This window comes from Toxorhynchites rutilus, chromosome 2 (genome assembly GCF_029784135.1).
Source record: "Toxorhynchites rutilus septentrionalis strain SRP chromosome 2, ASM2978413v1, whole genome shotgun sequence".
NCBI lineage: Eukaryota > Metazoa > Arthropoda > Insecta > Diptera > Culicidae > Toxorhynchites > Toxorhynchites rutilus.
The window spans coordinates 212552124-212579824 of NC_073745.1; the positions used below are offsets into that span (position 1 = coordinate 212552124).

A 27701-nucleotide genomic window follows, 5' to 3' on the forward strand; every position below is an offset into this window, starting at 1 on the left:
ACGTCTTTCATTTCTATACCGGGGTGTAAAATCAAAGTTTCGAAAACGAAAGCGTTACGCCGGAGACCGAGATTTTGAGCGTTAATAGCTCCTAAACAACTGAACGAAATGGTATGATAAACACTTCATTCGAAAGACAAACTGTCTACGCGTTCTATACTTGTTACTTTCTGATCCAAAAACTTGTTTCAATAGTCTTAAAATTGCTTTCAAAACAGGCTATTGAAATCACCAATCGGTATATAAGCAAGTGCCGCTCGGAAATCCACTCAGTTCTAATTGAACAGCGATTGGAGCATGTTGTTGCTGTTGTGGTGAAGCTCTTCGTTTATCATGAAAGCGCGGATGAACGGTGTCACCAAGAGCCTGTTTGCGCACCTTAGGCCAGAGGGGAATCCATCAGGAGGAGAGTGATGCCACAAACGGTTCCCCGGGAAGATCTCGAAGCAGCCACACACACACACACACACACACACACACACTCGGAATTCTTTCTGTTTGGATGCCATTCAGCATCGAAAAAGATCCGGAAAATAATCTGCCAGTTCCTCTGGGAATTTAAAACTACATTCATGTGAAAGAGTTTATTTGAATGTTTTCTATCCATGTAACACTGTGACCAAATATGATTCAATCAAGTGCTATTAACAGATGGTTATCGAGTTAGCATTAACCACTTGTGGGCTTCCAGTATCGAGGAAAATGTGGAAATATCTAATCGTTACTGAAAATAATCTGCCAGTTCCTCTGGGAATTTAAAATTACATTCATGTGAAAGAGTTTATTTGAATGTTTTCTATCCATGTAACACTGTGACCAAATACATTTGGTTTTGTGATTTTTCAATCAATCGCAATTAACAGGATAGCTTCTGAAGATTATTCTTCCCCATCAGTAGGATATTTCCCTATCCAATATTGTGTGTGCCCGCAATCGATTATTGCTCAGTCGCCGAAAGTTCCGAGCTCAGAGAGTTCATTCCCCTCTAGTTTGCCTTCCAAATTGCCATCGTAAACCACGCCTTCTCTCGATTCAATCACGTACAAAAAGCGTACTTAAGCGATATTCTGGTGGTGAGACGCATTCATTTTTCGTGAGGACATCGACGAGACAACATCGTTGCTGAGGGTGCTGGACGGCGAAGGATCGAGATCTGCCCTGAAACGCAAGCGGTTTGTTTGAAACTGTGAGGAGCACAGAGAAGCCGATCCTTCAGGAGAAGAGAAGGTGACCTTCGAAGCAGCCGCTACGCACACACACATACACATACACGCACGGAATTCTTTCCGTTTGGATGCCATTCAGCATCGAGAAAGATTCGGAAAATAATCTGCCAGTTCCTCTGGGAATTTAAAAATACATTCATGTGAAAGAGTTTATTTGAATGTTTTCTATCCATGTAACACTGTGACCAAATATTTTTCAATCAAGTACTATTAACAGGTGGTTATCGAGTTAGTATTAACCCCTGATGGGCTTCCAGTATTGAGGAAAATGTGGAAATATCTAATCGTTACTGAAAATAATCTGCCAGTTCCTCTGGGAATTTAAAAATACATTCATGTGAAAGAGTTTATTTGAATGTTTTCTATCCATGTAACACTGTGACCAAATACATTTGGTTTTGTGATTTTTCAATCAATCGCAATTTACAGGATAGCTTCTAAAGATTATTCTTCCCCATCAGTAGGATATTTCCGTATCCTATATTGGATGCATAAAACCTTGTGCCTCCAACGTAACGCTCTCGTTTTCGAAGTTCATTCAGAATGAATTCAGATTCAACTTCAAACAAATGATCTCTAAATCAACGATAGTCCTACGTCACCCTTGCGGTTATACCATAGATATAACCCACTTCCTGTTTTTTTTGTTCTCAGATTGATTTTTCTAAAGTAAATGTCTGATTTTAAAAAGTACATAAACGCACATCGTTTCCCTGAATAAAACGATATTCTATCAGTTTAATTATATTAGTGAAGTATAGGTCGAACTCGATTATATACAGTTTGATTTTTTTTTTATATTTCAAATAAGACTTATTCCAAGGAAACATGTTAATTTCAACGTTAAGGCGGAATTTAATTGGCTATTATGACTACAATGAAGTAAAAAGGAATTGTTCAAAACGATATTGCAGCAAAATTGGAGAAGATAGAAGTGGGATGTCAAAGAACAAATTGAAAAGCGGCTTAAGAGGTTTAATTTGGTTAATAGAAACAATCAAGTTTGTTATGAATTTTTGTGTTAAAACTAATAATAACACCTTCAAACCAACTAGATTTTGAGTTTTTCACTTTCAAAATGTTATATGAAACCACTAATTTAGATGTTTCACAAATATTTCTTATTCTAAATTTTCTCATCTTTCAAATGGAAACAACAGAATCGTTTGAAGTGGATCCAGTTTAAGGCAAACAGATCCCGGAACAATAAAGAAGTTGCATAGCTCTGTCTTTGTTGAAATTCGACCATATACCTAGAAGCATTTTTCCATAAAATATGATCATATTCACTTTCTGAGAAATTCTGGATAATTTTTTTTTCATGTGAGAAAGGTGTTTTCTGACTTAACTGTGGCCTCTCATTTAAAAGTGCGCACAATATTGTGTCGCCAGAATCGAGCCATTATGAGTATATTCGTCAATCACAGAGTAAGTTGCGCTAGTAAGATATTGGACGGAAAAGATGGGTTTAGTTTATAAAAATTGTAAATTTTGTTACCAATATCTACTTCTTCGGTTAACATATGCATATGTTACATATATATTAAACTAAAAATGCAATGAATTCAAACAGTTCAATCACAGTAGCCGAAGCGAAAGGTTGTAAAAATTTCGCCAGCATTTCATTCGCTGCAATATAAGAGTTATAAGAGTTGAAAACCGTTGTTTGCTGAATGGGCGTTCGGCTGTGCATTGTCTGTTCAGCTGTCCATTGATTGTTCAGCTGTTCATTAATTGTTCAGCTGTCCATTGTTTGGTCAGCTGCCCATTATTTGTTCGGTTGCCCATTGTTACATTGACCCTGTGTCAGTGTATTGATACGAAAAAGGAGATGAATTCCCGCAATGTCCACACAAATTGTTTTAAGATCCAGTTCGGATCAAGTTCAAAAATGCCAACGCACAAGGAGATTTTTGTCTTTTTTCGAGAACGTGAATGGGGTTCTGATACGCTCTGTGCCATGTTTCGAGAGCCTAGGGAGTACAGTGTATATGTCAAGTTCCAGTCCGAGGATTTGATAAAGGCGGCGCTCTTGAAAAGTCCTCCGAGCGTCAGATTCACGTATGATAATGACCAGACGGTTCTAGTAACATTTGCAACGGCCAGAGGTAACTTTCGATATGTGCGTCTATTTGGAGTGCCAATCGAAGTGGACGAGAAGCACGGTGTGCGTGGCGTACATATGGAGATTTCCACTGATATTCCACCGCAGCTACACGTGCAACACTTCCAAGTTCGTGTATTTTATGAAGGTATGCAAAACAAGTGTTTTGCCTGCGGGAGTCCGGAACACATCAAGGCGAGTTGCCCTAAAAGAAAATCGGTCTCTTACCGTTTGAGACAAAATGATGCTGAATTCACGTCCTATGCTGGAGCATTATTAGGAATGCCGATCATTCCAAAGCCATCCACGTCGAGATGCGGGATAAATCGTCCAAGGAAAAAGATGTCAACCCAAATAACGAAGGGCAAATGATTGTCGAGTTTGCCATGCCAGCTACGTCCGCTACGTTACAAAACGAGGACTCAGCTACTACAAGGACATCAACCGATGCTGTTGAATCGACATCCCTGCAGAGAACCAGTAGTTCTACCGCACAAAGTGTGGAGCTAGCAACCCCAACCGGTCCTAAGGAGACGGAATCAACTGATTACGTAAAGGAGCAGCAGACTGACCCTCACGAGTGGACTCCAGCGAAGAAACGAGACCGCACGTCACGTAAGGATGAACGAGGAGCATCAAACAGTTCGGACTCATCGGATGCGGGGAATTCAAATATTCGATTGCTCGAAAATCAATCCCGTACACGGTCGCGCAGCCGTCGGAAGGAAGATAAGTAAACTTTGTATTGTTAAATTGTGAAATGAATTACTCTATTAATATTGCCACGCTCAATTTAAATAGTATCAATACAGATGCTAACAAGGCTATTTTCAAGGATTTTGTAAAAAATTACGATGTTGATATAGTATTTTTGCAAGAGGTGACATTCGAAAACTTCTCGTTTCTTAGTTCACATAATGCTCTGATAAACATAAGTGAGGATAAGAAAGGCACGGGTATTCTGTTGAAGAAAAACTTAAATTACAATTCTCCTATTCTCGATACTTCTGGTAGAATTACACCAGTGATAGTAAACGATATAAATTACATCAACATATATGCTCACTCAGGTAGCAACAAGAAAAAGGAGAGAGATGACCTATTTCTCAATCAAATGACAGTGCATATTAGTATGATTGATTGTCAATATTCAGTATTAGTAGGAGATTTCAACTGCATCTGGATCCAAATGACTGCAATAGCTCGGCTCGAAATTTTTCTAATGGTCTTCGAAATTTAGTCGACCTTTTTCAACTCCAAGATATTTCCAAAAAGCTGCATGTGGAAAAGTTTACGTTTTATCGAGGTGACTATGCATCCCGTTTAGATCGCTTCTATGGGCCAGATGCTTCTGTAGCCAGAGTTCGGTATTTGAAAACCATTGCGGTTCCATGCTCAGATCATCATGCTGTGATTTTGAAATTGTCCGTCCAACGACACGAGCTCAACACAAGAGGAAGGGGATACTGGTGAATTGATTCAACTCTTATCATCACCAGAGGTTAGCCAAGTCTTCAGAGAGCAATTACAATTGCTAAGAGGTGGATTGGAATACATGGATCATAATTCATGGTGGAACTATGCATTCAAAGCTAAAGTTCGTAGCTTTTACAAAGCTGAATCGTGGCGCCGTTATCAGGCTGTGCAGAACAGTAAGAATATTTTGTATTCTCGATTCCATGTATTGTGTAACAGGATATCTAATGGAGAAAACATCACCGATGAAATTAATATTGTTAAAAACCTTTTGATGGAACACGAAAACGCAAGGCTGCAATATTTGCAGTCTAGAATTGGAGAAAAATCATTGCTAGAGGGTGAAAAATTGAACGTCTATCAGTTATCGAAGCATTTACACAACCATCTCACGCCAGTGATTCAGTCAACTGGAACTAATGATCCGCCAAACAATCGTCCGTCATTACTGGAAGTACACCAATACTACAGCGACCTGTTTGAAGAAGGTGAGTCCTCTGGGATAGAGAGCTTAGAAAATCCTATCAGCTACATCACAAATACACTCGACGAAGAAGATGCGATTGGATTAGTTCGACCGTTAACCGAGCGAGAAATTAGTCCAACACTTAAACAGTGTTCTAAAAAAAAGTCACCTGGACCTGACGGATTGACATACGAATTTTACACGGAACATTTCGATCTTCTTAAGCATGATCTTGTAGCTCGGTTCAACTCGTATTTAAATGGGCAGACGATGCCACCTAAGGATTTTTCGGCTGGAATCATCACCATGATTCCTAAGAAAGGAGTGGTACCAACAATTCAAGACCATCGCCCAATAAGTCTTCTAAACACAGACTACAAGTTATTCTGTAAAATTCTAGCGAAACGAATTTCTTTAATACTGGATAAATGACTGGGTTCTGGACAAAGCGCTACAGTAGATGGCCGATCGTGCACTGATAATTTGAAGGACATTAGGCGATTAGTAACACGATCTATTGAGTCAAAACCGTTCAAAGGATTTTTACTCAGCGTAGATCTTGAAAAGGCGTTTGATAACGCCAATCACACATTTCTGTGGAAAGTGCTTGAAAAGTTCAGATTCCCAACGCACTTGATACATTATTTGAAGGCCTTGTATAGCGTGGCTACATCGAAAGTTCTGCTTAACGGATTTTTTACGCCAGAAATTAAAATTAGATCTTCGGTGCGGCAAGGATGCCCGCTAAGTATGATCCTTTTCGTTCTCTACATAGAGCCTTTAATCAGGAACATACACGCAACCTCCAGTGGTGTTCTTGTGTACGGAAAATTCTTAAAGGTGATAGCATATGCTGATGACATTGTTATATTCGTCAAACACCAGGAAGAGTTCGATTCAAACATGCAAATCTTCGATTCGTTCACCCGATATGCAAAAATACGAATGAATAAGCAAAAATCGTCGTTTTTGAGGCTCAATAATCCAAAATCAGGTCCACAGAAAATCCCAGAGGTCGATGAACTAAAAATATTGGGTGTAGTTATCGCTGGATGTTGGAAGAAGATTATAGATAAAAAATATATTAAAATCAATTTCCGCTTAATGACAAAGGCAACGAGGAATTTGAACATGTTTGAACGAGTATGGGTTCTTAATACGTTCGTACTTTCTAAACTGTGGTACATCGCGCAAGTTTTCCCACCAAGAAATTACCACCTAGCCAAAATTAAAAGCATGACAGGAAATTTCCTCTGGCGTGGATCTGTTTTCAGAGTTGCAAGAGTTCAATTATACTTAGACTACTATCGAGGAGGTTTACGTTTGATCGATCCAGAAACGAAATGCAAAGCACTGTTTTTGAAAAATATTCTGCATTCACAGATTAATGGAAGTAATACTCCGGAGGAAAATTATTTACTTGATTTCCAAAACAGCGGTCGTCTCACTAGAAACGCAAAAGAGTGGATTACTGCCGCGCGAAGTATGGTGCAAGAAACAAATTTTAGAGCCGAAAGTTCACAACAGATGTATAACAAGTTTCTCAGTAATACTCCGATAAAACCTAGTGTGGAAAATGATTACCCTGAAGAAAATTGGGCGACCTTGTGGAGAAATAATAGCTACAATTTTCTATGCTCTGAAGACAAATCCAATGTGTTCCTGCTACTGAATGATATCATTTCGAATAAAGAAAAGTTGATAGCTTATAACATCGGTAGGCTTGCAGATGGAAATTGCGATATGTGTAGCCAACCAGATACAAATCTACACCGTATAGTTGAATAAATGTTATACATATAGAAGTAAGAATTCAAATTCTTGCTGCGGAGTGATATTTAGCGAAACAAGGTATCTTATACAATGGGACTTTGCAAATCGAACACAATGCAATGAAAATTAACACACAACTTTAATTTTGGCACATGTCATGTTTGTGATCTGTCAAAAACAGTGCATCGAAATCCCAAACAGCAAAAAAAAATCATTCGTTATATCTTATACGAAAAATATTCACGATCATAACAGTTTTGTGTGTACTCAAAGCTTTCATGTGAATTGTTAAGTTCTGAAATTTTCCCGTTGAATTGTGCTCTTTTCTGTGAACGACCCTATTTCCTTCAGTTCAAGCCAAGACCCGGAACAGAACTACCTCCCGTTCCTCTTCTTTACCACAGCCTTCATCTTGTGTACCATTATAACATGCCACAAAACTTAACACAGCAAAAACGATGAATGAGTCAATAGAATTTTATGAATGAAACGACGGAATGACTTGTGAATGAGAAACAGACCACGCCGGGGCGGCCTATGGTGTGACAATACACGAGTCAGGAAGAATCGAAAGGAAAAACAATTTAGCTTTTTTCCTTCTTCTTCTTCTTGCTGCGTGTTCGCGTGTTCTTTCCGCCCCAAACACGGTGGACCGGAACGGAGACCGAAAAGGAACTGGAATCTTCGGTCTCTTTCGCTGAAAGGGGTTTCGCCGGTGCGATAAAGCGAAAAGTACACATACGAACGTGCCGCAGCTGCTGTGCGCGGCACCACGATGTGTGATTTTGCCAAGGGCCACTTCCTCTACTTCCCATTGACGGTTTTCCTTTCATTCATTCACGACCGATCACTACGCCGCGCTCGTCCCTGCCATCGCCGTCGTGTCCGCGCGTTCGTTGATTTGCTGCGCAATTTTCTTCTATCGCGTAGCCGACTCTTTGCGCGTGTGTGTGTATGGGTGTGGTGGGAAATTGTCACGAAGACCATCATTGGTGGCGACGAAAACGAACGATACAATATCTGAACCTGCCGACGTCGTCGTAAGGGTTCGGCTAGCTTGTTCTAGAAACAATTAGCTTACTCCCGGTTTCGTGTGGTGCTGTTTTGTTTTCGGTGTTTAATTCTCAGTTCCGGTTTAAATTACCACATGCTGACGCGGTCGTTTCTACGAGCAATGAAAAATGTGTTTCGGTCCGATGTACATCTATATAACACTACTTTACACAGCGGTCAAGTGCGAAAAAGCCATTGGTTCATGCTAACCGGGTATCTTTTGTTTGGTTTTATATCTAGAACTCAGTTCATGTTGCGTTGATGAACCAAAGCAAAAACAGTAACTTTTCACTTCTCATGTGGTCGATTATACAACGAATTTTACGCACGTCATCTCACTGTGGTATCGTTTCCAACCAGAATGACCTGACAATAAGAGACAATCATGGATTTGAACGAAACGTTGCACATGCCTTTGGTTTAGGAGACTGATTATTTTCCACTAGAGGAAAGATTTTTTGACCGTCTTTGTTTTAATTTGTAAAGATTCACAAAAAACACACCTCAAAAAAAATGTTGCGAAAACAAGTACCTTTTTAATTAAAATTTAAACAATTCAAAACCCATTATTTTCTACCGAAGGCCGAAATTTTGGTCATAAAACCTCAATTGTTTGCACAAGAATATACGTATTCCTATGATATAATATTCTAGGGATCAATTCAAATCATATTTATGTCTGAAAACAAAATAAATATGATACGTTTGGAAACAACGTGTTTTAACCAGTGCTGAAAATATTCAGCTTGCCATGAAGATTATTTTTCATTTGCATCTTCCTTTTCGTCATGGTATTCGTAAGGCCGAAAATGAAGATCATTGCGTGTTAGTGAAAATCAAAGCATAAAATTCAGCGTCACCAATTGAGAGTGAAATCGATTAATGGTAAAGGATGGCAATTCATCACACAAAATTCTTGTTTTTGACGACTTCGGCGATGGAATGTATATAATAACTCTTGCTACGTTTTATGAATCTACTCACGATTGCCCGGAAATGGCATACACCACCATTTATATGTGCAATGGGTAACACGTTTTCGATAAAAATTCACCGCAAGCGATGAAGATCAGCTTAACGTTCGTGATAATTACCTGAAATTATTGACAGTAATGAGAGTGCCTGAATGCAGGCTTTTCGAAATTCGTTCATGCTGTTTTCGATCAATATACCAGACAAAGTTCACGCGTCTCGACTCTTGTGTTATACTCATTATGACAGATATGGTGTTGAGTTTCAACAGAAGAGAATTCATCCGATACTGGGAAAAATCTAATTCCTTCATTCGTGAATAAATTTTGATAATTTGTGGCACTGATTTTAACAGATTGATGTAATCTAGTGACTCTCGTGCAATCAATAGATGAATTTGTATCCATTTTTTCTATATTTTTATAGGGTAAATGATCTTGGTTTGTCCGATTTAGGGTGTTTTCACGCAACTAGCAAATGCAAATCGATTTTCCTTCATAAAAATCACATATAATCATAACGAGTTTGGGTTGGGTTGATGAGCCTTAAGTTTATAGTTTCGAATACTACCATAAGGTGTTGAAAGTATTAAAATATTTATTTTTTTTAACGATTTTCCTCAAAGAGTAATTATGATCATGGTTTGTCCACCTCTGATCATGGTTTATCCGAAAAATGATCATGGTTTGTCAAGTTTTAGAAAGCACTATTTATGAATGAAAAAAATCGAATTTGAAAGTAGATGTTGCATTTCTCATTGTTTGAGTTTACCGTCATCATATCGATCCATTCACAATTTAGGCTTTCTTCAGAATATTGCCTTTTCTTGGGCATTTTAAAAGTGTTCACCTCAACACACTCAACACAGAGAAACTTTATTTCTGCTATGCGCGAAGGACACCATAAACAAAACAAATAAACTGGTTTAGCCTAGTAAATCTGATACAAATAAAGGGTGTGTCACATCAAATTGCATCACGGAAAAAACGATGTAGAAATTCGCCCAGTAGACCGATCCTTTTGAAAATTTTAGACAGTAAAATAAAAACTATTAAACAACTTTTGGCATTTTCTTTTTATTCATACTTCGAGCCCAAGCCCGTATGCTCGCACCTTCCTCTTTAAACCGTCCATAAGGTTCTGTACAACGTCAGGTTGTAGTTTTTTTTTAACAGAAATCCATTTTCTCTTGAAGTCCGCCTCCGATTTGACAACTTTTGGGGTCTTCCGGAGGGCCTGCTTCATAATCGACCAATATTTCTCTATTGGGCGAAGCTCCGGCGCGTTGGGCGGGATCATTTCCTTTGGCACGAAGGTGACCCCGTTGGCTTCGTACCACTCCAACACGTCCTTTGAATAGTGGCACGAAGCGAGATCCGGCCAGAAGATGGTCGGGCCCTCGTGCTGCTTCAATAGTGGAAGTAAGCGCTTCTGTAGGCACTCCTTAAGGTAAACCTGCCCGTTTACCGTGCCGGCCACCACGAAGGGGGCGCTCCGCTTTCCGCAAGAGCAGATCGCTTGCCACACCATGTACTTTTTGGCAAACTTGGATAGTTTCTGCTTGCGAATCTCCTCCGGAACGCTGAATTTGTCCTCTGCGGAGAAGAACAACAGGCCCGGCAGCTGACGAAAGTCCGCTTTGACGTAGGTTTCGTCGTCCATTACCAGGCAATGCGGCTTCGTCAGCGTTTCGGTGTACAGCTTCCGGGCTCGCGTCTTCCCCACCATGTTTTGCCTTTCGTCGCGGTTAGGAGCCTTCTGAACCTTGTATGTACGCAGGCCCTCCCGCTGCTTGGTCCGCTGGATGAATGAACTTGACAAATTCAGCTTATTGGCGACATCCCGGACCGAACTTCTCGGATCACGTCTAAACTGCTTAACTACGCGCTTGTGATCTTTTTCACTGACGGAGCATCCATTTTTGCCGTTCTTCACCTTCCGGTCGATGGTTAGGTTCTCGAAGTATCGTTTTAGTACTCTGCTGACCGTGGATTGGACGATTCCCAGCATCTTACCGATGTCCCGATGTGACAACTCCGGATTCTCGAAATGAGTGCACAGGATTAATTCACGACGCTCTTTTTCGTTCGATGACATTTTTCCAAATTTGCGAAAAATTGACAGTGAAGCATTGTCAACGTGATCTATACACTCTTATCTGATTATAAGCGAAAGCTGAAGATATAATTCCTAAAAATTAAATTTCTACAGCGTTTTTTCCGTGATGCAATTTGATGTGACACACCCTTTAGTGTGCAAGCATGATGTATACAATATTTGTAAGTGTTATAATCCAGCGAACAGAGAGGCACTATTCATTTGTTCTTCAAGATGCAACATTAAAGTGTCTATAGAAATAGTGACAAAGTCACGATTCATCCCTTTGGCATTTGCTATGCGGATTTTTTTTAATATTTTGTTTTCCATCGTTCAATTACTGAGTAGCTTATACGAATATGAAGGATTTTTTCTTCAAATATAGCGTATGAATGATATTAAATACAGATGGCATTCAGAATTAGAAAAGAATGCTAATTTTGGTCAAATTTGAAGTATTGCAAACACATCAAATATTATTCAGCAGTTGAATTCTACTTGGACCATCATAAACAGGCACTTATACCATGAGATTATGTACCATCGATCCAAATTTGAAATCAAGCTTAAGGGAGAGAATATAAATGTAATATGAATTTATGCTAATTGAGGGGCTCGAAATGAAAGGAGTGTAAGTGACATCATCGATTTCTCTACATCGACTCTCTCTTTTGATCATAACTTAGCTGCAAACACATTCCCAACTGTATTTGACAATGTAGAAGATAGGAAAGAATCTCATCTATCGGATTCTATAGCAAGCTGAAATTGGAACGTTTTTGCAGTTTAGTTATTAACTAAAGAAAAAGCTGATGAAGAGAAATCGATGAAATCACTTACGACCCTTTCCTCAATTATAACATACAATTCAGATTTTTTATATACACATCAACTTCAATCTCTGAAAAGGGTGTGTTTATGAAACTGCATCATTTAGGTAAAAAATAGAGATGAAACGGATATCTGGTAACTATCCGGCCGGATATTGAAAACAATCAAGAATTTATCATTAACAGAAGATAATTTATAACAAATAAAGTATGATTACTGAAATGCTAGAATTTTTTCTCAAAATAAAATTTATATTATCTCATAACATTTATTTATTATTATTATATTATAGTATTACTTTTGTTATTAATTTGTTAACAGCACTCAAAATTTGAACCATTGATAAATTATGATGAATAAATAAGCAATTTTCAGCAGTTGATGGTGACAACCGATTATGCTTTGCTTCGTACACCAGACCAGCTCCAGAAAACAGACTATCGCTGTGAACGCAACTGCAAGAAGTTGAAAGAGAGACTCTAGAAAAACCTTGCCAGTTCGGGTACTGCTTAGAGTTTAAAGACCACCAAATATAAGGATCGTGATTTCGATCAATTCGAAATGTTTATACATAGGAGATGATTGCGTCAGCAATGTGATTTTATTTCTGAACGTGACGCTGACTATTATTTTCATTTGTTACTTCGTTGGAACAGTCCCAAAAGGTGTCGTTAGTTTCGCGTATAAGGGTTTGATCCAGTTTCGTTTCTTTCTCTTCATTTAGAAGCTGTTGAAGACGACGATGAGCTAACAGCACTCTCAAAGGATTCTTCGAAAAATATTTTATATACTCCAACAAGATTTTCTGCCGGGCTATTACCATTTCATGAACTTTTCAATAGTCTGACATGAACATAACATTCTTCCAATAGTCAGCCTTTGCGACATGCAATCAATTATGTTTTTTCACGACACCCTTCATAACAATAACTTCCATGACTCTATCCAGATTCCTTCCACCAGTCATAGTTATCGGACCAGAAATTCTTACAATTGAGGATTATCAAGGGCACACAGTTTAGTCAAAAGAGGATTTCAATTGTTGGTCCTAAAAAATATACCGCATTGACTAATGAATTGAAACGAATCAGCAATCGCAGCATGTTCAAAATCAAACTTTAAAAAATTCTGAAGAAAAATGTACATGACATCCTTGGTTGAGTAACATTAGTATGATCTACCAGAAACTTTAACTAGTTAAGAACATAAATGTAAATGTAAAGGGCCTGGCCGGGTAAGGGAGTAAAAAGTGCCCCCAAACCAAATCACCAGCTGTATGGCAAATATTGTATAGGATATTAAATAAGAAATTTTGGCGGTTTATTTGAACCGCTATGTGGTTAAACATGGGATCTATAGTGAAAAACTTATTTTTTCGTTCATTTCACGCCATCCTCAAAAGCTTCGAGATAAAAATTTGAAAAAAATACTGAATGTGCATCTTACTACGGTGTATCATTACATATGGTACATTCACACAGTAGCCATTTAGGCGTAAGGGTATTCTTTCTGTTCTTCCATTATCCAGTTGGACCACCGGACAGCGGAGACAGTTGATTGATCATTGTTGAGTTATTTATAGAACAGTAGCCCGATGTGTCTGGCAGAGCAGAGCAGTTGTATGGATGAATCGATCTTATTTCGACCGTGGATCGATCTCCATCGCTGATGATTGTTGCGTGGACGTAGCTATTCTGTAACAACACAAAGATGGTCAATGAGGGCCCTGAGTTTTGAACTCACGATCGATCGCTTACTAAGCGAACGCGCAACCAATGTGGCTACGGAGACCCCCCGTATTTAGAGATTCAGTACAGTACTATTCATATTGAAATGTGTTTCTATGGCTTTTCTAGATATTTGTGATTTTTTCAGTGTTGCGCGGCACAAATTTTTTTTTTTTCATATTTACAAAGAGTCTGGCTGGGTAAAGGAGTAAAAAGTCCCTCAAACCAAATCACTAGCTGTAGGGCAAATTTTGTGTAGGATATTAAATGAGAAATTTCGGCGGTTTATTTGAACCCCAATGTGGTTTAACATAGAATCTATAGTGAAAAACGTACTTTTTCGTTTATTTCACGCTATCCTCAAAAGCTTCGAGATAAAAATTTGAAAAAAATACTGAATGTGCATCTACGGTGTATCAAGAAAAATCATCAAAAAAAAAAATCATTAAAAATTGAAGTACTAAAAAATATTCAGATTTTTTTTGTGATTTAGAGATTCAGTACTACTATTCTAATTCATATTTAAATGTGTTCTTACGGCTTTTCTAGATATGTGTGATTTTTTTCAGTGTTGCGCGATTAAAAAAAATTTTTTTTTATATTTCCAGTAGTACCATGTATATGAGTCATTATATGGTACACCATAGGATATATGGTGAAAAATGCACCTTTTCGTTTTTTCACGCCATTCTCAATAGCTTTGAGACAAAAATATGAAAAAATACTGAAAGTACATCTTACTAAGGTGTATCGATAAATATTTTCAAACTTTTTTTTCATCAAAAAATCTAATAATAAAAAAAATACGCAGTACAAAATAATTTTATATATTTTCTGGCATTTCGAAAATTTCACAAAAAAAAATGTATATATATAACTTTGAGACCCACTTCTGTTCTAATTTTTATTTAAATGCGTTCGTATGTGTTTTTTTCTACATTGCGTTGCGAGACACAAAAATAATTTCCTTCATCGTCTGCATTATTATTTTTATTTTCTTGAAATCGATTATATTATTGTATTCGTGGTTTTCATTAATCCGAATAACTTTTCCACAAGGACTTAATTTTTTTCTCACAGAGCTCTATCGTACTGCTGACTCCTATGAATGCCATACAAATGAAACACAAATTTCTGCGTTACTCGAGAATTAATCAAGCAAATGAAACCAAATTTGGCATGTGAAGGTTTTAGGGTGCAATAAATGTTTCTATGGTGGTTATACACCCCCCTCCTCTCTAAGGGGCCATACAAATGAAACACAAATTACAGGGGGCGTCTTTATTCTATCATATTTTCTGTATAAAACATTTATTCCATGTAACGGAGAAACATGTTATTTGCAAGTGGTTGAAAAATCTTGAACGAGAATTGTGACTGAAAATAATCTGATATTATAATGTTGAGTTTTGTTAGAAATACTAGAAATTTTAAAGTAAAAGGTAAATTCAACGGGGTTGATAAGAAGATCAATCAGTGAACAGTTCTACGATTGGACCGATGAACTTGCTTATAGTAAGAAAACGTGAATGTTTGAAGGTATTGATAACAAAAAACAAATGTTGGGCGGGACGAAGTTTACCGGGTCAGCTAGTTTAAAATAAAAATCAAAATTAATTTAATTTTTTTTAGTGTTTGATTTTCTAATGAAAAAAATATTTGATAATGTTGATCGATATACCTAAGTAAGTTGAGAATGGCGTGAAGAAAAACGAAAAGGTGCTGTTTACGCAACGCGTTGTTTATGGACGAGCAAAACCGCTCGAATAAGTCTAGATAGCATACTTTTTCTAACGTGTCATTCTTATCAGTCCATCGCAGCATCCGGTTGTGATCTACCGATCTATATCAAAGACTCACGAACAGTTTTCTATGTTGTTACCCACTTATCTTCCCGCTTTATGATATAAAACCGATAGGAATAGGCAAATCGGTCTTAGTCTACATTGTAAAGTCGAAAATACAACAACTATCCATCACTCCGAATATCGGTCTATTATACTCGAAGGAGAATAAAGTTGTGTCGTTCCAATCTCCTAATCAAAAGCACTGATTACCAAGGTCCGAAAGGTGATTGCGGTAACAGGTGCATTTTTGACCATAGATCCTAATAGTGTACCATATAAGGACTCAAATATATGGTACTACTGCCAAAATGTTTTATTTAGTACCCTATACAATATTTCCCATACAGCTGATGATTTGGTTTGGGGGACTTTTCACTCCCTTACCCAGTCAGGACATAAAAAATATTTTTTGTACCGCGCAACATTGAAAAAAATCACACATGTCTAAAAAAGCCGTAGGAACACATTTTTTTTTAAATATTTAAATATTTAAATAGTTTTTTAGTACTAAAATGTTTGATGAAATTTTTTGTTTGATAATTTTTCTTGATACATCGTAATGAGATGCACATTCAGTATTTTTATCAAATTTTTATCTCGAAGCTTTTGAGGATGGCGTGAAATGAACGAAAAAGTACGTTTTTCACTATAGATCCCACGTTTAACCACATAGCGGTTCAAATAAACCGCCAAAATTTCTTATTTAATATCCTACACAATATTTGCCATACAGCTGGTGATTTGGTTTGGGGGCACTATTTACTCCCTTACCCTTTGTCCGCTACACACAAGCGCTCATCAAACGAAAAATTTGATCCAAAACATTCAATTTACGGAACAAAAAATTCCATTAAACATGAAAGTACAGCGATCCAAAAATCATTTTAAAAATCTCGATATTACGCTTTGCCTCTCTTTTTGCGAGCGTTTGTTTCAGTTATTTATGCCAACTCGACGTTCGCATTGACATAATATTTATCATGCACTAGACATTTATTTTTTCTCTCCCTTCTATTTGAGGAAAATACTGATAAATGTATGCTAATATCTAATTAATTGTATAGAAATCCATACTGAAAAAAACGCCAAAACCAAAGAAAAATTCAAAATAGAAAAACCTGAATATGAATTCCTAAAAATACACACAAATGATTTAAAACCGGATGTCCTTCCTTCCGGAAGGAAAGAAGTGAAAAAAAATAGTTCCGTTCGAAACACTGAACGTGCGCTTACCCCTCATTCCCGCTTTACATTATCGGAGCAAATAAGCCGAATCGGAAGTAAAGGAACAAATAGCAGGGTTTGACTCCGTTCATGGGGGCACAACACAAGCATTACGGCTATTGACACACTTCCTTCCTACCCACACGAACATTACACAAACACACGATGGGCTTGTTGTTTATTGATCAAACAAGAACTCCTAAACTCCGAGCGTAAAATCAAAACAGATGAGGGATAACTTTGAAGATCCGTTTTTGAAATGCGGAAATCCTTCCGGGCAAACGTGTGTGTATGTGTGTTACTTCGAACGGGCACGACCAAAATGGGAAGGGAATAACAATGACAACTTTATGGCTCTACATCTTTATTATAATTATTTTCGAGAAGGGCACTTTGACACGTCCCTCAGCTGGGCATATTGAAGTTACGTGACGTCGTTCGTAAATTGTACAGCTGGAACAGATGACTTGCTTTCTGTTTTAGTTTCTGCACTGCCACGTCGGTCGCATTCAAATCGTACATCAAATAGGATATCCTTTCCTCTGCCATCGCCAGCCGTTGTTTGGCCTCGTTTCCGCTCAGTTGATCCGCGTAGACATATTCAAGTTGTCTGAAATTGTGGGTAATTTCGTCCACTTCTTCCGGTGTTGTGAGAGCAACCGTTTCAAGTTTATTTTCGTGGCAGCTGATTCGCGGTGGAATCTGAGATTTCTCGTTCCGAATGCCTTTCAGATCCATCCTATCTTCCAGCCGATGCTTTCGGCCGCAATTCCACGGATTATGATTGATATCCACCGATTCCAAAGCCGGAAATGTTCTGCCAAAGTGGAACATGTTCACGGAAAGCAGTTGATTAGAGGAAACATTAAGTTCCCTGACGGCTTGAAAGTTCAGGCGTGAAAGCTCGAAATATTCCATTCGATTCTCAGCGAGTTCGAGGCGTTTCAGAGCGGGCAACTTGAAATCCGCCTCACTGTCGATGCTTTTGATTAGGTTACCGCCAATATTAAGGGTAACCAATTTCCTCAGTCGCCTAAACGTATTCCAACTCAGCGTGCTAATTATGTTATTGCTCAGCGTTAGTATCACAAGAGCTTCCATATTCTGCACAAACGAAGCGTCTCTCAAGAGGTTGTAATCCAAATGAAGTGTCCAAATTTGCAACGCTTTCGCAGATCGGAACTGCACCTTGGATAAAAGATTGAAACGCAGATCGACGCTTTTCAAAGTGTCCTTCAGGAATACGTCCTCCACTCCACAGAACATGATCGATAGACGTTTTGTTTTGTTGCTCAGACGTTCGGCAACCGCCTCGTTGAAGCTTGGTATGTATCCAGAGTAGATTGCCAGATCGACAGGTGGAAAAAATACACGATAAAGTGCAGTTTCCTGGTTGATGAAAACTTTCTCGAGAGTGCACTGTTTCATGATAGTGTAGGAACCAAATCCATATCGTTTGCAAGGATAAAGCCATGCTGTACTGAAACTGCATAAGCTCACTGTACAAAATATGCTACAAGATTAATTAAATCAAGGTTAGATTGAAAATGTGGGGAAATGTTGTATGTTCACTTACGCAATCCAACAGCGGGCATCCATTGCGGAGTAGCGATCCTTTGTGAAAAAACTCAAAGCAGATGAAACGAGAGACTACTCTTATCAATAATTGATACGACTTGGTTTGAAGAAGTGACGTTCAAGCATCGAATGACTTGTTCAGCGGAATTTAGTAGCGATCAGTAGAACCCGTATTTTCTGATTATTTGGATTTGTTTAGCCAAGGGGATGCAAAAGAAAATCACACTGATTAGGTACGGTGTAAAATTATCAACCAAACGCCGTCAATGTTGTGAGTACAGGTCGGACTCGATTATATACAGTTTGGATTTTTTTTATATTAGGCTGTCAAAAAAGTCCTGCGGTATTTCCGCGAGGTGTCGTTGTAAGCGCGTAGTTCTAGTTGTATTCATTGTGTCGAGTCATACTATAGCTTGTTGGAAAAGTATTTTTGCGCGCTATAATATAGTCCTTGACAGTGTTTTGTTTGGTTAAGTCGTTCGTGAGTTATAGTGTCGCAAATATGGAGCAAAATAAAGAGAAAATCCGACATATTTTACAGTACTACTATGACAAAGGCAAAAATGCATCTCAAGCTGCCAATAAAATTTGTGCAGTTTATGGACCCGATACAGTTTCCATTTCCACCACACAACGATGGTTTCAACGTTTTCGTTCTGGTGTAGAGGTCGTCGATAATGCGCCACGCTCCGGAAGGCCTGTCGTCGAAAAATGCGACAAAATCGCTGAATTAGCCGAGAAAGACCGGCATAGTAGCAGCCGTAGTATCGGCCAAGAGCTGGGGATAAGTCATCAAACCGTTATTAACCATTTGAAGAAGCTTGGATTCACAAAGAAGCTCGATGTATGGGTGCCACACACGTTGACGCAAAAAAACATCTTTGACCGTATCGACGCATGTGAATCGCTGCTGAATCGCAACAAAATCGACCCTTTTCTGAAGCGGATGGTGACTGGCGATGAAAAGTGGGTCACTTACGACAATGTGAAGCGCAAACGGTCGTGGTCGAAGCCCGCTGAAGCGGCTCAGACGGTGGCCAAGCCCTCATTAACGGCCAGGAAGGTTCAGCTGTGTGTTTGGTGGGATTGTCAAGGAATAATCTATTATGAGCTGCTTCCCTATGGCCAAACGCTCAATTCGGACCTGTACTGCCAACAACTGGACCGCTTGAAGGTAGCACTCATGAAGAAGAGGCCATCTTTGATGAACAGAGGCCGCATTGTCTTCCATCAGGACAACGCCAGGCCACACACTTCTTTGGTGACGCGCCAGAAGCTCCGGGAGCTCAGATGGGAGGTTCTTTTGCATCCGCCGTATAGTCCGGACCTTGCACCAAGTGACTACCACCTGTTTTTGTCCATGGCGAACGAGCTAGGTAGTCAGAAGTTAGCCGCAAAAAAGGCCTGTGAAAATTGGCTATCCGAGTTTTTTGCCAATAAGGAAGCGAGCTTCTATAACAGGGGTATTATGAAGTTGGCATCTCGTTGGGAACAAGTCATCGAACAAAACGGCGCATATTTGACTTAAAACTAATTTTATGAACAAATGAAAATTCAAAAAAAATACCGTAGGACTTTTTTGATAGCCTAATATATTTCAAATATGAATTATTTCATGAAGAAATGTAACCTTTCAACGTTAAGGTGTAATTTGAGTGGCTATTACATGTACAGTGGGATGAACATCGTGATTTTTGAAGATTTTGCTTGAATTTTCACCAGGAATTGTTATAGATATTGATATTGCAGCCAAATTAAGAAAGATAGAAGTTGGGTGTCAAAGAACAAATTGTAGAGCGGTTAAAGAACTTCAATTTAATTGATAGAAACAATCTAGTTTAATATAAATTTTTTGGGTGAAATTAACAATAACACATTAAAAAATCATTAACTTTTAAGTTTTTCACTTCCAAAATCTTATTAAATCCACTAATTCAGATGTTCAACTACTATATCCTGTACTAAATCTCATCTTTCAAATGAAAGTCTTTCATAGCGTACTTTTTAATGTATAGCCAGTTTGAGGAAACAGAGTCTGATAGAAACAAAAAGTTCTATGATTCTGTCATTGTTGAAATTCGAACATATGCGTAGAAGGATTTTTTCATCAAATATGATCGTCTATCACCTCCTGAGAGAATCTGGATAAATTCATTTTTTACGTGTGAGAAAGGTGTTTTCTGACTTTAAGGGATGAATCAAAAATTAAATTCCTGTTTTATATTCAAAAAACGAAAATTAGATGCAAAAAACGAATAAAACAATGTATTTTGACTCTATTATATACAGGATTCGATTATATACAGTGAAAAGAAATCATCTAAGCTGAACTAACTTCCGGACATTTTTCAGAAGCTTTGGCGATGAAATCGATATCACAATAAGTTGGTTGATATCATTGATTATGTAGGGGATTCCGTTAGGCCGATATGAAAAGGATCTGCAGTATATGTAGCGCAACATATGCTACCCATTGTTTACATAGTAAAAAATGTTAATTACAACATTTATACCAAATCATTCTTCATATATTATAAATGAAACAATGTAAAATGATGATTTTCTAACCTTTTTAGCACAGAAAGAATACATGAAATCGGGAAATTTGAAGAAAAAATCATATCTCTAAATTTCTAACGTAAATTCGTGAATATTTCAAAATGTACTCTACATAGGACGATTCTGTTGCTCTCATTTGAAAGATGAGGAAATTTGGTACTGTATACTAGGGTGCCAATGAAAATGGTCATCTCGAGTTTTAAAAAGTTTCCCCATGAAAAGAGTTCACCACCTCGAAAAAACACCCTATACAATATATCAGCTCAATCGGATTTAAGGAAGTGTGGCGCAAAGCGGTCAAAGTTTGAGTTTTTTGAAAGTCGAAATCGAAAGGAAATCGGGGTTTTCGAATTTTTTTTTTGATACCAAATGTCTTAAAATTGCATGAAACGTGTCATCTAGTGTCATCTCGCAATTTTTTTTTGTCAAAAATCGGCACTTCGGGACTTAGTTTTTTTTCGGAATACGAAACGAAAAGTATGGTTTCGGCTGCCAATCAAAATAGTTATCTCGTTTTTTCATTCGGAATTCGCTACGAAATGTTAATTTGCACGATAATATACCTTATGCAAAATATTAGCTCATTCGGACTCCATTCACAGGTGTCACAAACTTTTAAATTTGAATTTTTTTTGAAAGGCGGAAAATCACCGAAAATCGAGGTTTTCGAACAAAATGTTGATGACAAATGTCTTGAAATTGCATTATTCGTCGAGATTTACAGTTATCTCGAATTTTTTTTGCACTTGGTCGTTTTTCCGCCTGGAAAGTCGATTTTTGACAAAAAATATTTTTTTGAGATAACTGTTAATCTCGACGTGTCATGCAATTTCAAGACACTTGGCATCAACTTTTTTTTAAAAACACCCCGATTTTGTTCCGTATTCCGAAAAAAAACCTGAGTCCCAGAGTGATGGGTGATTTTTCGATTTTCAAAAAACTCAAACTTTGACCGTTTTGCGCCACTTTCCCTTAACCCTTTCGTTACGAGCGTCGTCTATAGACGACATCCGCGCGACGTCCTGTGTGTACGAGTATCGTCTATAGGGGGTGTTTTTTCGAGGTGGTGAACATTTTGTATAGGGTAACTTTTTGAAATTTCAGGGCCGATTTTTTCCCATACATTCATTGGCACCCTACTGTATACAGTTGTGAAACTTCTAAATTAATAGAAAAAGGTTAATAGTATTTTTTTTAATAATAAAAGTATTGTCGGTCTATAATGGAAATATTTCTATCTCTTAAATCCAGATAAGGAAAAGATTATTGATTTTATTTTGCATTAATTACCGACTAGCCACAATAATATAATAGAATTATTTTTTTTTAAAACGCTATCTTAAACAACATTAATAGTTCATTTTCATTCTGGAATATTTTACCGCCAGAAATGTGTCAAGTAAAAGTTACTTCCGCGCACGCTAAGCAAATAGAATTTAACAATCAAAGTGTGGAACTCACTTATCTGGATTTCATTTCACCTGGACGAATCAAACTATTGAATCTGCGCAAAAAAACACAGGAACAACCAAATCAAGCATAATAATGCTTCCGTTCTTGTTCTTCTGTTTGTTTCTTGATACAACCGGAGCTGATCACTGAATTCAAGGTTGCACTGATATACACGAGAGGAAACAGTTTTTGAGAATGAGATCGTCGGGAGATTAAGAATTGCCACAAAAAATTATAATAATAATAAGATGATGAAGAAATGATCTTACGGTCGATGCCGTCGCATGAATGAACAAGCAACAAGCCAATGTGAGATGATCTACAAGAAACGCATATAAGAATCGGACGGAAGGGAAGTGAAAAACAATCTTGAAATTTGTTATTAATTTATAGTTTTGATTTCGTCCATTATGCTGTGTGCAAACACACAGAAAATGACCCGGCAGAAGCGTGAGACGCCCAAAAAACATTGATGAAGAACGAATACAAAAAAAAAAGCTACATTCGTAAGACCAGCATACCCTCTCTCGGAAATGATGATTAAACTTATATTTATTCCGCCCAGCAGGGATCTGAATTCGGTGTAACTGAAAAGGGACGTGTCTTAAGAATTGAAGAAAATTCTCACCAATCAATGCGATCACGTCTACTTGCTTCATGCTTCAATTTCAAGATACAAATTATTAGTTAAAATGATTTGATACAAATTATTGATGTTAATGAATTGATTTTATTTTTCATATGTTTATTTTTCTTTTTCGTATGTTTTTTTTCGTCACATTAGCAACAAAAAAATGTGTCTGTGCTCTGATAACAATAATTATATCGGAACTGTGTAAACGAATTTCATGCAAACTCGACTAGCCCTGGCAGCACCATCTCAGACATTGATTACTCAAGCAATTTTGCATACTTGAAATCTAAAAATTAGACTTCTTCTTGAATAGGACAAAAGCTTTTTTTCTTAAATTATTGCAAAAATTTCCAACTCGAAAACCATAAGACCTACAAAGGTTTGGTGAAAGAAGAAAATATAAGAAAGTATTCAAATTTGCATCGAAATTTTTTGAAAGAATCTACACTAATCAACACCTTATCTATACATCGGACTTTGGGCACTTATAAAGGGAAAGGGAACAACTTTTCCATGTTTTCATAAAAAAAATCCCTAATGTTCTACTCGTAACATTTTTTTGTTTCAATTCTAGCGATTTTTATGTTCTTCAAACTTTTTTCTATTTAGAAACTTGGCAATCACAATTTTTCAAAGAAAACATGAAAACGCTGTTGGTAGATAATCTTTTCTTATGTGAAACTGCCCATTTTTCGATGGATAGATGATGTATAGGCTATTGTATGGGCTGTACATATAGTTTTTTGAGAATTTTAAAAAATACGTTTTTGAGAAAAATGAATTTTAATTTTTAATATATTTTGTTTTCAATGCATTATTTTGAAAAATAAAATTGTTTGGTGTTTGTTAATGAAAATTTGAACAATTCCTGACATTTCATTCTTTGTTTTTTTTCTTGTTTATCTTAGTATGATTTTTTATTTGAAATTTATGAAAAAAAAACTCAGGCCCTTTAAAAAAAGTCTACATTTTTTTAAATTTCAAGTACGCAACGTGTTTTAAACCTTTACGAGGCTAGGCTAGGCAAGGATTGATACAAATTTCAGAGAACATAATCCTTACATGAGGAAGAACTCAGGTGTACCTTTGGTAAAAAATAAATTATTGAAACAGTTGCAAACATTGGTGGCAGTATAGTTGCCACTGCCCGTTAACCCCAAAAACACTGTTTGCCGCTGCCTTGGGAGCTCACTTTATTGCCCCTTTGGTTACGCAACAATTAAAACAACATTTCTAGAGCAGCGAAAGAAAATTGTTTTTTTTTCATATGGACTTACAAAGAAAAAAATTTAAACCTTTATCAACTAGTTGTATTTTCAACGAATTTAAACCTTTATAAGGCCGTGGCACCTTATAAACCCAAACATAATATTTTTTTCGGTGCACTTGGAATATTATTTCAATATTTGACTTAACCAAAAAATTCTAAAGGTATCTGGCAATACTGCATTTTTTTGGGTTGCTGAAAATGTACGATATTAATTTGGATGCCATTTTTATGTAACAAAACCATGATTTTAGAACGCCGGTAGAAAATTTCGTTTGAATTCGTTAGAAATGTAACAAGTTGATAAGTTTTTCACTGTAAGCTTTCTTGTCCGGATCTACTGTGTAAGAGCAAGCCGTTTTTTCAATAAAATAAATGGTGCATTTAATAAAAAAATCTTCTTTGTAAGTCTATATAAAAAAAACTTTTGTCTCGCTGCACTAGAAATATTGTTCTTATTTTTGCATAATCAATGACGCAATAAAGTGAGCTTACAACGGGCAGTGGCAACTATATTGCCCCCAATTTTTTTCAACTGTTTCAGTAGTTACGTTTTTATCAATGGTAAATATGTGTTCTTCCTCATGTATGGATTATGTTCTCTGAAGTAGGGGTCGATTCGTTCCCTAGTTTCCACGGCCGTATAAAGGGTTAAACAAAATTTTAGGCCGGCACTCTATAATCGCGATTCTTATCGTACATTTTTAGTAGCTCTAAAAAATTGGATCATTGTCAGCTTCCTTAAGAAGTCTTTGGTAAAACAAAATATTGAAATACCATTCCAAGCGCGGTGTAAAAAATATGTTTGTGGGTGGCAATATAGTTGCTACGGCCTTAGAAAGGGTATAATGACCAATGATTTACGTAGGACTACGTCTTTTATTGCTGTACCGTGATGTAAGTTCAAAGTGTCGAAAACGAGAGAGTGACGCTGGAGTGCAAGGTTTTGAACGTTAACACCTCTTTACCGGCTGAATGGAGTGGTATAATAATCACTTCATTCGAAAGATAAAATGTCAAAGAGTTATATGATTGGCACTTATTGGTCCTAAAAATCGTTTCTGTGACGATAACACTACTCGCAGCAACGACGCCGTCGACACACTCTCCAGCAAGCCTGACCCAACGTAACTGTCACGCGAATAGGGGAAACGTCAAATCGGTGGAGAATGACTGGTCATGGAGTACAGTGCGTGCGTTCAAATTGATTCAAATTGGAAAATTTTAAAACTACCTATAATATTCTTAAAGTATTTACAACCTTACGGACTATAAGTAGGTAGATGCACTTAAATACTTAAAATAAGGATATAAAACTTATACAACTACAACCTTAACTATATTTACAGTTAACCTAAAACGTGGGTAAAGATAAGATTCCTCCAATTATACTGTTCATAGAATTCCTACACTAAAATCGTAAGTTAAAAAAGATAATTATTGTAATTTGTAAAACTCAATTGAAATTTATGTTAAGCTTACACTAAAAAATAGTCGTTTGCTTTCGAGTTTTGGCGACATAACCCCACAGTTTCAAAAGTTTACAAATTTCTTTGAAATTATAACAAACTAGCTCATTGATGATATTTGCTTTTGTGGGGATCGGAATGTGTTCCCAAATGCGGACGCAAAATCAACACTCCTGGAGAAACCGTCATCGGAAATACATGCAGGTTATGATTTCTTTTACTCGCTTGCAGATGCGCTCGAGCAAGATTTACACATTCGGTTCTCGTGATGCGAACGTATCCAAGAGCATCAGTTTCTGTTTTGCTTTGGCAGGGAAGGGTCTTGAAGGAATGTTTGCTTGTAATTGCGATCGACCGAGAAGGATGATTTTCGCATTCGGTTTCAGTGATGCAATCGTATCCAAGAGCATCAGTTTCTATTCTGCTCCAGCGTGGAGTGTTCATGAAAACTCCTGTGTATTATTCTCACAAGTGCAAAATAGAATTATGTAACAAATTTCATAAGTTGCTTTCGCAAAACCAAACAAACCCAACGGTTCTTTTCTGAACCACCAACAAGTTCGAACTAGTCATAACAGTTTAAATATACAATAACAGTTTTATACTCATACTCATCTACTCACACACTAACAAGGAAAACTTTCAACAATCTTTAGAAATAGTTATTCATTCATTCATTGAAAATTGATTCGGATACGATTTCAAACAAATGTTTACAGAGCCAGAGGTAGTCCTACGTCTACCTTGCGGTTATATAATAGATATAACCCACTTCTAGTTTTTACACCCACGAAGTGTCACTACAATTTAAGATGGTGTTGACATTTCTTCTGTACAACTTGAATCAATTTTTAGCACATGTTTTGGCATCCCGATTGATTACATTAGATTAAAAATAACAGAAAATGTGCTACTCTCTCATACTTGTATAGCATTTGTGTAATATATACAGGTCGGACTCGATTATCCGGAGTATTGATTTTTTTCACTCCGGATAATCGAGAGTCATAAAAAACGAATTTTCTCTCGGTAAACGTGATAATTATGATTTGCAATTATTTATTAAACAGTTTTATCTAGGTTGACCCGTTTGAATGTTTGTGACTTTGTAACTTTGTCTGTAGCGCTGTACCACATTAATAGAAATTTAACCCCCTTCCTGTTGACCGTTTGATCTGAAATTTGGAACACAACTTTATCTCTGGTGTCATTATAAAACTGCGTATTCCATGATTTTGAAAATCCAAGATGGCGGCAGCTTCAAAACAGCGGATTATGTACATATTTTCTCAAAATCCCATCACTACGGGCTTTCCCAAAATCCCGTCAATATGGGTATCGAATGAAAGGGCTTGACCAATAGAACACAATTATTTATGGAAAATTTAAATCAAAGATGGCAACCGCTACAAAATGGTGGATTACACATTTTCTCATGACCCCATCAATATGTATATCAAATGAAAGAGATTGACTAGTAGAATACAGTTATTTATGAAAAATGCAAATCCAAAATGGCGGCCACCACAAAATGGCGCCATATATGTTTTTTTTTCAAAATATATAGGGAATATAGGGTCAGTTTTCTATTAATGCGAGACAACTCTACAAACATTCAAACGTACATAAAAACAGGTCAAGCTGCATGAAACCATTCAAAAAGTAATTAGTTGTTTGGGGACTGCGGCCATCTTGGAATTGGATTTTTCATTATCTGCTATGTTCTACTAGTCGACAACTTTCTTTTGACACCCATATTGATGAGGTTTTGAAAAAAATATATGGTGCTATCTTGTGGTGGCGGCCATTTTGGGTTTACATTTTTTATAAATAACTATGTTCTGCTAGTCAAGCCCTTTCATTTGATACCCATATTGATGGGGTTCTAAGAAAATATGTAATCCACCATTTTTTAGTGACTGCCATCTTAGATTTGCATTTTCCAG

General features: G+C 37.2%; 2 protein-coding genes across 2 annotated transcripts in view; one reads left to right on the forward strand and one right to left on the reverse strand.

Moving 5' to 3' along the window:
* LOC129767774 (eukaryotic translation initiation factor 5B) overlaps positions 1-27701 on the forward strand; it is a 311161-nt gene that overhangs the window by 180264 nt on the left and 103196 nt on the right. The gene's annotated exons all lie outside the window — the stretch shown is intronic.
* On the reverse strand, positions 17153-18505 carry LOC129767775 (uncharacterized). Its single transcript, XM_055768963.1, has 2 exons — positions 18373-18505; positions 17153-18309 (listed from the first exon to the last, which is right to left on the reverse strand). The coding sequence occupies exons 1-2, from the start codon at positions 18393-18395 to the stop codon at positions 17202-17204; spliced, it is 1131 nt and encodes a 376-aa protein (XP_055624938.1). The 5' UTR covers positions 18396-18505; the 3' UTR covers positions 17153-17201.

What these genes read in the sequence shown, in the direction of transcription:
- LOC129767775 (XM_055768963.1), bottom strand. Translation starts at nt 18,395, where the DNA reads ATGGATGCCCGCTGTTGGATTGC. An exon ending in GATGCCCGCTGTTGGATTGC is followed by an intron (nt 18,310 to 18,372) that starts GTAAGTGAACAT and finishes TTAATCTTGTAG; the next exon opens with CATATTTTGTACAGTGAGCT.